At 56.5% G+C, this 10,558-nt stretch overlaps 1 protein-coding gene across 1 annotated transcript in view; it reads left to right on the forward strand.

Moving 5' to 3' along the window:
• SLC9A1 (solute carrier family 9 member A1) overlaps positions 1 to 9,863 on the forward strand; it is a 49,843-nt gene extending 39,980 nt beyond the window's left edge. Inside the window, exons 5-12 of the mRNA XM_077775607.1 lie at positions 1,154 to 1,356; positions 2,733 to 2,822; positions 3,230 to 3,300; positions 3,389 to 3,562; positions 3,718 to 3,832; positions 3,934 to 4,035; positions 6,146 to 6,218; positions 6,849 to 9,863. Of these exons, the coding sequence (XP_077631733.1) occupies positions 1,154 to 1,356; positions 2,733 to 2,822; positions 3,230 to 3,300; positions 3,389 to 3,562; positions 3,718 to 3,832; positions 3,934 to 4,035; positions 6,146 to 6,218; positions 6,849 to 7,186 (1,166 nt within the window). The 3' untranslated portion in view covers positions 7,187 to 9,863. The remainder of the gene's footprint in view (positions 1 to 1,153; positions 1,357 to 2,732; positions 2,823 to 3,229; positions 3,301 to 3,388; positions 3,563 to 3,717; positions 3,833 to 3,933; positions 4,036 to 6,145; positions 6,219 to 6,848) is intronic.
• Positions 9,864 to 10,558: the final 695 nt, after the last annotated feature.

Raw genomic sequence — 10,558 nt, forward strand, 5'->3', positions numbered from 1 at the left:
GTGGGGGGGGGGGGGGGGTCTGGGGGGAAGGGTGCCCTGTGTGGAGGGCCCACACTTGGCTGTGCAGGGGCACTTGCTTGCCCCTCTCTGCCATGCTAGGACTACGGTGGGGCCTTGAGAGGAGCCCATGCTCACCATAAGTCTGTGACCTCTGGGAAGACAGTCGTGTGTGCACAAGTGGAGGGGCCTCAGGGAGCCTGTGCCACAGAGCTCAGGTCTATGCATGTTCTCTGTGTGGTCCTGTGGCACTGATGGTTCGAGTACTTGCAAAGCTGCTGAGGCTCCTCCAGACCTGGCCTTTCTGCCGCCTGGGGCCACACCCAGGGACCAGGCCTCAGGTCCTTGGGTCCTGCTTACGCTTTCCAGACACACCTCATCTCAGAGACTGTAGCACTTCCCCCCCCTGGATCTCACTCACCTCCCCTCTGACACTGGGCCTGTGGTCCCTGAGCCTGCCTGGGTGTCATGTCTGCTTGGTGCACTGTTTTAAATCCCCTTTCATCCGGGGCCTCATCCTCCAGGGATTCTGGTTCTGTGGTTTGAGGTTGGATCCAGATCTCTGCATTAAAACAAAAACAAAAACAAAAAAACCTTTTTAGGGGCACCTGGGTGGCTCAGTCAGCTGAGCGTCTGACTTCGACTCAGGTCATGATCTAGCGGTTCTTGAGTTCAAGCCTGGCATCGGGCTCTGTGCTGACAGCTCAAAGCCTAGAGCCTGTTTCAGATTCTGTGTCTCCCTCTCTCTGCTCCTCCCTCGCTTACACTCTGTCTCTCCCTCTCAAAAATAAACATTAAAAAAAAAAAAATTAAAGGAAAAAACCCTTTCTTTATTATGGAAAATTTGAAGCACACAGAAAAGTTGATCCCACAAAACCATTATAATTAATAGATACCAACTTGTGGCCAGTTTTGTTTCCGCTCTCCTCCCACCCAACCCAGCCTTGTTTTCCAGTCCCCGGAGGCCTTGTGGTATCTCTGAAGCACATCCAGGTTGGGAAGCCCTCTGAAGGATCCAGCCAGCTGTGGCTGATGGACCCAGGAAATGAGTGTGCTGGGTGGGCGTGCTAGCAGAGGCACCCTGCAGACAGAGCAGCTGCAGGGAGGCCCGGAGGGGCTGGGGACAGCCTGACATTCTTCTACCCTTCCCTGGCAGGGGTGCTGGGCCTGACCTGGTTCATCAACAAGTTCCGAATCGTGAAGCTGACCCCCAAGGACCAGTTCATCATTGCCTATGGGGGCCTACGCGGGGCCATCGCCTTCTCCTTGGGCTACCTCCTGGACAAGAAGCACTTCCCCATGTGTGACCTATTCCTCACTGCCATCATCACTGTCATCTTCTTCACCGTCTTTGTGCAGGTGCTGGACAGGGCGGAGCAGCCCTGCCCGGGGACCCTGGGTCTGCCAGTGAGAGAGCCTTCCAGTCCATTGATAACTTGCCATGCAATCTTGGGCAAGCCGCTCCCCCTTTCTGGGCCTCAGTTTCCTTCACTGTGAAGGCGGAATTATGATAACGTGCAACCAGTCAGAAAGTAGAGCAGCCAGAATGCTGCCTGACTTAGAAACCTAGACAGCGATAAGAGAAGTGGGTGCAGTCAGCAGTCCCACAGACTTCTTACAGGGTTTTGGGGGAAGTGATTTAATGTCCTAGGACCTCAGTTTCTGCGCCTGTAAAATGGGAATCATAGCACAACGTGGGGAGCTAGAAAGGTTGAGCTGGGCGGCGGGAGATCTGGAGTCCGCCCAAGCTCTGCTGCCCCTGTGTGACCCTGGGAAAGACCCTCCTCCCATTTCTGGGTTCACTTCCCCATCTGTGAAGGGAGGGCATCAGCCTACATGATCTCAGAGGCCTTCCAGCCCCGCTGGTCAGTATTTTCTGTGCATTTAAATGACCCTGGCTCAGCTGCGAGTCCCCCCAAGTCCCTCAGAAAATCCCCAAGGAAGCCCAGCCTGGATGGTGTAAGTTGTTCCACCTTACCTGACCTGTGACTTTGGGCAAGTGAGAAACGGGCTATCCAGGCCTCTGTTTCTCTATCCCCTCTGTCTTTCCTAAAAGGCAAATCCTGGCAAAGCGTTAGAGGGGAAACAGCATTGCCTTCTCAAGAGGAAAGGATGTGCAGGCATCCTCCTGAGGCTGGACTTACCTTCTGTCCTTTGTAAGGATAGGGGGCTGCCTCTTTCACCCACTTCAAATATATTTTATCACCTTGACTTTGCAGTTGTATATGTTAATGGTTTACCAAGCCCATTTTCAATGAAGTCAGCATTGAGGGAGGGCCCTCCCTGCCTGGGTCTGAATCCAGCTTTACTCCTCCTGTGAGACCTTAGAAAGTTCTTACCTCTCTGTCAGCGACTACTAGTAAATCTCAACTGGCTCTGGCACCGGCAAACATGCAGTTAAATTTGCTGTAACTGTTACTAGGTTATGGGTTGCAGTCCCCTGAGGGAGAGCAGAGGTGCTTTTCCCTATCAGCCGGGCCTGACTTCTCTGGGCTTGCAAAGCATGCCTGCGGCGGAGCCCACATTTGAACCCAGCCCCTCAGACCCGGGCTAGAGGAGTCATTCACCTGGATGGGCAGGTGTCTTCAGGGAGAAGCAGACCATCAGGCCTTTATGCAAGTGGGAGGTTGGGAGATTGGGGCCCATCAGAGCAGAGGGCATCCCAGCCTCAGGGGCTCTGCAGGTGGGGGACGGGGAGACAGCGCTGGAGTGCCTGACACCTGCCTGCCCCCTAGGGCATGACCATTCGGCCCCTGGTAGACCTGTTGGCTGTGAAGAAAAAGCAGGAAACAAAGCGCTCCATCAATGAGGAGATCCACACACAGGTACTGGGAGCCGGGCCTTGGCGCGCGGTTGCAGGAGAAGGTTCTGGGAGCTGGGGAGCAGCCAGGCCTCATGTCCACTGCCCCACTCGGCTCCCTCCTCCCTTATCCCAGTGTCCTGTCATCCTTCAGCCCCTTGAGGCCACCATTTTGTGCCATGTAGGCAGGTGGGCATTGGGCACAGGTGGGTTTAGGGAAGGGGGCTCAGCGGGGCCCCGGTGACAGAGGGTTTGAGGTGCCACGGGTTCAGGATGAGTGTGGTGTTGGTGCCACCTCCTGGCTGCTCCTGGAACTACAGGGCTGGGCTGAGCAGAGCTACACTAGGGCGGAAGGTGGAGGGACCTGTTCAGAAGTCTTGGTAGGGAAGGAGCCCAGTAGTGAGGCTTGACCTGGCCCTGGGCCCATTTCAGTTCCTGGACCACCTTCTGACAGGCATCGAGGACATCTGTGGCCACTATGGCCACCACCACTGGAAGGACAAGTAGGTGGCAGGTTTGGTGGGCNGGGGGGGGCCTCATCACCCCAGCCTGAGGAGCTGGCTCCATGCATCTCCTCCCTCCTCCCTCCAGGCTCAACCGGTTTAACAAGAAGTATGTGAAGAAGTGTCTGATAGCCGGGGAGCGCTCCAAGGAGCCACAGCTCATCGCCTTCTACCACAAGATGGAGATGAAGCAGGCCATCGAGCTGGTGGAGAGCGGTGGCATGGGCAAGATCCCTTCTGCTGTCTCCACTGTCTCCATGCAGTGAGNTCCAAGCAGGGTGGGTCAGAGGGCGCAGGGCCATGCTGAGGACCAGCCCCCCTCCCAGGCCATCCCCTGGGTGACCTCCTGGCCCGGCCCAGCAGCCTCCGGGGCCACAGGAGTTCTCCCGGGGACCTAACCTGTGCCCTGGTGTCCAGGAACATCCACCCCAAGTCCCTGCCTGCCGAGCGCATCCTGCCAGCGCTGTCCAAAGACAAGGAGGAGGAGATTCGCAAAATCCTGAGGAACAACTTGCAGAAGACCAGGCAGCGGGTGAGGGGCGGTTCCCTGCCCCGTGCCCGTGCAGCCGAGGCGCCCCCACCCCCACCCCCACGCGCCCAGCTTCCGGTTCCTGATGGCTGTTCCTCCCACAGCTGCGGTCCTACAACAGACACACGCTGGTGGCAGATCCCTATGAGGAGGCCTGGAACCAGATGCTGCTGCGCAGACAGAAGGCCCGGCAACTAGAGCAGAAGGTGTGTCTAGGACTGGAGCTGGCTCCTGCCTTTCCAGAGTCTGGGCTCCTCGCACGCCCCCACCTCCTCGCCCCTTTGCAGGGAGAGCCACTGCCATCTGGGGTGGTTTTTTGGTTTGTTTGTTTGCTTGTTTGGCCTCCTCCACTGGTTTTGAAGGCTGAGCCCCAGGACAGGTTCCAGAAAGCTGCCTCGTCCTTTACCTCCTTCCTTCCCAGAGCTCTACCTCCTTCCCTCCCAGAGCAGCAAAGAGGCCAGTGCCCCCTCATTGTATCTTCAGACACCTGTGTCTGTCCACGTGCTCTAACCCCTCGCTTTCTTTTTTCTTTTTTCAATGTTTGTTTATTTATTTTAAGAGAGAAAGAGAGGGATTGCGTGCACACATCCAAGCAGGAAAGGGGCAGAGAGAGAATCCCAAGCAGGCTTCACGCAGTCCGAGCAGAACCTAACATAGGGCTCAATCTCATGAACCCTGAGATCATGACCTGAGCAGAAATCAAGAGTCAGATGCTTAACCCACTGAGCCACCTAGGAGCCCCAGTCTAACCCCTCATTTTCTGAGGCCAAAGGCCAAAAACTGAGGCCAACAGGAAAGAAACCTGCCCAGAATCACAAAGCAAGGGACATGTGCATTCGTCCGTTTGCTCAGGAATGTTTGTGGAGTGTTCCTAAGTGCTGAGCAGCAGTGTAGCTGCTGTGGATCCAGTGGGGAATCAGCCCAGTCCCTCCCTTGCAACATTTCCATGCAGTGGCCGAGGCAGGAAGGAAGGACAAGGGGCATTGAGCACCCTGAACAGGGAGGTGGGTGAAGCTTAGTAACAGAGCCATGATGGAGGGAGTGTGGGTACAGAAAGGCCTGGGCTGTGTGCACAAGTTCCCAGTCACCGAACACGGCCCATTGTAGAAACTGAGGGTTCAGCTTTCAGGAAAGTGTGTTAATGGTGTAAGGCTTCGGGCCTTATTCCAGGGGCAGGGAGGCCATGAAGGGATCTGAGTAAGGGGGTGATGTGGGAAGGTGTGAGGATGGCCTGGATTAGAGTGGTGGTGGGGAGAGATGGAAAGGAGTGGGTACATTCAGGGTACATTTAGGAGGCGGAACTGGCAAGCCTGACCAGGTTAAGGTGGGGCTGCAGGAAGAGGAAGAGTTAGGGGTCATCTTCTAGTCTTCTGGTTAGGGCGCTGGGAGTAGTGGTTGCCATAGGGGGTGCCGAGGATGGAACAAGGTCTTTTTTGGTTAACAATTTTTTTTTAATGTTTATTAATTTATTTTGAGAGAGAAAGAGAGTGGGGAGGGGAGGGGCAGAGAGGGAGACAAAATCCCAAGGCTTCCGCACCATCAGCACAGAGCCCAGCACAGGGCTTGAAAGTACAAGAGAGGGGTGCCTGGGTGGCGCATTTGGTTAAGCGTCTGACTTCGGCTCAGGTCATGATCTTGCAGTTCATGGGTCCCATCCCCATATTGGGCTCTGGGCTAACAGCTCAGAGCCTGGAGCCTGCTTAGATTCTGTGTGTGTTTATGTCTCTCTCTCTCTCTCTCTCTCTCTCTCTGCTCCTCCTCCTCTTGTGCTCTCCCTCTCTCTCAAAAATAAATAAGTAAACATTAAAAATGCATATATGAGAGAGATCATGACCTGAGCCAAAGAGTCGGACACTTAACCGACTGAGCTGCCCAGGTGCCGCTAGGATAGAACAAGGTCTTAAGGGAAGACAAGAATTTGAATTCCGTTTAGACGTAGTGCGTTGAGATACCTGAGGGCCATTTGGGGTCTAGGTCTCCTGAGCTGACTTTATGGGTCTAGACCTCAGGGGCGAGTGTGGACTGGAGTAGATGGAGACCAGGGCAGTGTCACTCACTGGGCAAGGGATGGGACAGTTTAAGACTCCTCAGGAGATCGCATAGCTTGACCAGAGGCTCGGCCAAGCCTTCAGGAACCCCCGAAGTGCCAGCATGGCCTCAGCACTGGCAGAGGCAGGCAAAGAGCCTAGTGAGGAACTGCCGAAGAGGGAGCGAGCGCCCGGGCACCAGCACGCCGAGGGGGGGTGTGGCCCCCGGCCTCGGGTGCCATCCAGAGGGGCTGCCCGTACTCACCCCCGTCTGCCCTCTCTCTGTCAGATGAACAACTACCTGACGGTGCCGGCCCACAAGCTGGACTCACCCACCATGTCGAGGGCCCGCATTGGCTCAGGTAAGGCAGGGCGCAGGGTGCCTGGCGAGGGGCTTGAGGCTGGGACTCATTGCCACTGTCTCCTGAAGATGAGTCTCTGACAGGAATGGGGCTCAGAGAACCATTGGGGAGGATAGGCTTCTCCCTGTGACCTCCTCCCAAGCCATGAGCTCCTTCTACAGCACATGGAGTTGGGGATTCCCCAAGGGGCCAGAAGAATGGCCCTGCTGTCCTCCCTAGGGACAGAGGTGTTTCATGGGGGGCTCACGGTGACGACTGTGGACAGATTGGTGCCTGGCAGCGAGGCACGAAGGGTCTACACCATTGGAATATCCAACATGGGAGGGAAACAACAGCAGGCCTTCTCCCAGGCCCGGGCCCCAGGGACAGATGGTGACTCAGGAAGGAGCCCTAATCCATGGCCTGAGGAGGGTCACCTGTGGGAGTCCCTGGCCTAAGGAGAGGAGCACAGTCTTACCTTTGGGACTCCGGTCAGAGGGGAAGAGAAACCATCTGATAAGGGCTCGTGCAGGCCCACGTGGAGTAATTCTGGAAGGCTCTGTGGGGGTTGCTGGCGCACGTCAAGGAGGAGCACACGCTGGGCCGGGCTCAGGGGCAGAAGCCAACGTGTGCCTTGCTCTTGGTCCCCAGACCCCCTGGCCTATGAGCCGAAGGCCGACTTGCCTGTTATCACCATCGACCCAGCCTCCCCGCAGTCGCCCGAGTCTGTGGACCTGGTGAACGAGGAGCTGAAGGGCAAGGTCTTGGGGCTGAACCGGGATCCGGCGAGGGTGGTGGAGGAGGACGAGGAAGACGATGGGGGCATTGTCATGCGGACCAAGGAGCCCTCATCCCCAGGCACCGATGATGTCTTCACCCCCGGACCAAGTGACAGCCCCAGCTCCCAGAGGATACAGCGCTGCCTCAGTGACCCGGGTCCCCACCCTGAGCCGGGGGAGGGAGAGCCTTTCATCCCCAAGGGGCAGTAGCGCTGGGGTCAGTGGGCAGTGCCCGTCCCGCCACAGACTCTCCCACCAGAGCAGGGGCTGCTGGGGGAGCTGGGGGCTCCCCTCGTCCTTCCTGACCTGGACTGGCCCTGCCCCTCCCCCGACCGCATGGCAGCTGGGCCGACAGCCCCCACCGCAGCACGGCTTCCCCTCCTCCTGGGAAGCACCCTCCCTCCCACCAGAACTGCCTTCCCAATCCATTCGGCAGAACTGTTGGGCTGGGAGGCAGATCCTGCCCCTTCCTGATCCAGGCTCTCTCCCAAACCCGGCCCAGGGCCTCTGGGTTCCCAGCCCTCAGAGGCCTGCCCCCATTCTCCATTGCCTTCCTCATCCAAACCAATCTTAGTTCCTAACCAAAGAGCCTCTGGCTCAGTCTTGGTCCCGCCCGGAAAGGGAAGGAGCCAAGACCTCTCTTGGCCTAGGCTGGACCCTGCATTAACAGTGGGAAGACTAGGGGACCGGTCTGACTGGGGTACGGATCAGTGACACATGGCAGGTCCCCCCCTCCACCTCCTGCCTGCTCTGTCACCTGGCCAGCCGCCCTGACCTGTCTTCACTCAGAGCTGCAGGCTGAGGGCATCTCTGAGCTTCTCTGATCGGAGCCGGGGCGCTTGGGACAGTGATGTGACTTAGCTTTCCAGACTGCTCCAGCGGGGACCACTGGACCCTTCCAGCGCTGCTGTCGGGAGGGCCTGTCAGGGGCTCCAGAAAGTGCTGCCTTTTTATCTGTTTTGTTTGTTCACACTCCATGTATGATTCAATTTGCACAGAGGGCATTCCTGTTTTTAAAACATTTTGAAAACCCCTGGCTGAGCAGAGCTCTGGCCCTCCTACTCCAGAGCAGTACCCGTCCTCGTTTGTGCCTGTCTGCCCAGCACTGTCCCCCAGATCAGTCTTCTGTCTCCTGGGCTCCTAACTGTGGCCCCAAGACTGTGATTTTAGAAGTGACCCCCCCCACACACACTCCAATTCATGATTCTCTCTAACTCACTGATGCTGGGCCTCCTGGCACCTTCTTTGCTCCTGGGCCTGACCCTCAGTCCCTGCTGCCTGTTCTTTCTCTCATTCCCTCCGCCCACCCCCTTGGCCCCTGGACCTCGTACGTGCCCCCGCCCTCCCCCTCTTACGTGCACTGCACCCGGCTTGCTGTAGAGCCCGGTCTTTAGGGGAGAAGGCCTCCCCGAGGTTGTCCTGCCCCGCCGGGGCTGGTGGTGGGCAGAGTCCTGGGCCCCCAGGGCCTTTGCTCACAGGCACACACTCCCACCCCCACTGCCACCATGGCCAGGCCCAGGCCTGTTGGTGTCTGTCCTTCCCCAGGATTGTGCAATAGTCAGAGTGTCCCTCCTCCCAGTGGACTGGGCAGTGGACGCTCATCTGTCCCCCTCCTCTCCGTGCAAGTGCTGTTTTGGGCAGGAGTCCCCGTGCAAGGGTGACATTGACAACCATGTTCAAAGCCACCACAGCTGCTGCCGCTCTGCTGCCTGTACAGAAGAAGCCGAATCTTTTTCATATTCTAATAAATCCGTGTGAGTTTTTATACAGCTGAGGGCTGCTTCCTAAGGGACCAGGACTTTGGGAAGGAGGGCAGCCTGGCCTGGGGGCCCAAAGGACTTAGCTCACTGGCTAGCACAGAGAAATGCCTAATCCGCGTCAGCAGCTGGTGTGGTTATTGCTGCGTGCCAGGCCCCGGAGATGTGGCAGTGAGCGAAGCAAGACGCTCCTGCCCTCCGGCGCCTCCCGCCTCTGGAGGAGAGAGAGGAGCAATCAGACGTTTGTGCTGACCAAGAAGACCTATTGTTTGTGAACGACAGCCGGTGAAGGGGGGCCGGGAGTGGCAAGGAAGACTGTGCTAAGTAAGCTGAGGCTGATCAGGTGACAAAGGTTTCAGAGACTTCCTGAATATTCTAATTGGGAGCTGCACATGCAAAGACCCTAGGATCTGAGAAACAACCGGTTTGGCTGGGTCAGAGAGACAGGAAGGGAGGCAAAGATGGGCCTTCGCAGTCCTAGCCTAGATTGTGGTTTATACTAAAAGCAGTGGAAGGTTCTGGCACCTGTAGAGCGCCAAAATATGGTAATGTGGATGAAAGCGCTCAGACGTGTAAGCTTCAGCACCGTGCCCAGTGGGCTCAGTTCCCTGGAGGTTGGATCCCTGAGGTGCATTTCCAGGAGCTGGCCACCAGGGGGCAGTGGGGCCTTGGCACACACCCCAGGTACCCTTGGAAGGTGGGCGGTCCAGGAAATCATCTTGTTTGCTCAGTCTGGGAGTCAGGAGTGGTCGGTGCCGCCAGGACTGTAGGGAAGGACCATAGCATCGTTCCTGTACCAGTCGATGTGCCAACAAGAAACAGACGGTACACTCAGAGGGATACTGAAGAGCCTTCCACTAGAGGATTCTTTATGGAGGTGCGGGCAAGCTTAAGAGAACCTACCAGGAATGGGGCCCTGGGGGCTCACACTTCAGAAAGCCATTACAATCCCTAGGGGCGCCTGGGTGGCTTAGTCGGTTGAGCGTCCGACTTTCGCTTGGGTCATGATCTCACGGTTCGTGGGTTCGAGCCCCGCGTCGGGCTCTGTGCTGACTGCCAGCTCAGAGCCTGGAGCCTGTTTCAGTCTGTGACTCCCTCCCTCTCTGACCCTCCCCTGCTCACGCTGTCTCTCTCTCTCTCTCTCTCTCCTAGAAATAAATAAAATATTTTTAAAAAATTAAAAAAAAAAGCCATTACAATCCCTAGACCCCTCTCCCCCTAGAACGAGGAGGAACTGTTCCTAGAAGAGGAGACCACCCTGCCGAAGCCACAGCCATAGGGAGCAGAGTAGAGCCCCTGCCAGACAGGGAGACAGAGGATATATAGTCTGCCTTTGATCCTGCTGGTGCCTCCCCTTAGCCAAACCCATCAGGAAGCCAGAAGGGAAGGCACCTGAGTGACTTCACGGAGTTCAGTCCACAAAGGTCAGCCTTGCAGTAAATGGAGCGAGGGGAGAGTGGATTTAGGGGACAGGACATCCAAACAGAGCCATGCCTTTTGCCCACCACCATCCAGTCATCCTTCAGATGAAGAAACTCCTCTCCCTGTTGCTTAGTGCCTACAGAACGTCTGTCTGGGGTGATAGAAAGTTTTGGAAATAGATTATGGTGCTGGTGGCACAACACTATGAAGGTACGAAGTGCCACTGATCATTCACTTTAAAACGGCTCGTCTCATATAAACCACCTCAATTTTCTAAAAATGGAAGGAAAGCTTATCTTCAATAGAAACACGGTCTCATTAACTACCACCTCCTTGTCATACTTAACACATTTTTGTCACTCTCCGGTCATACCCTTTAACTTAAAATATTAGCCATCACCAG

This window comes from Crocuta crocuta, unplaced genomic scaffold (genome assembly GCF_008692635.1).
Source record: "Crocuta crocuta isolate KB4526 unplaced genomic scaffold, BGI_CrCroc_1.0 scaffold127, whole genome shotgun sequence".
Lineage (NCBI taxonomy): Eukaryota > Metazoa > Chordata > Mammalia > Carnivora > Hyaenidae > Crocuta > Crocuta crocuta.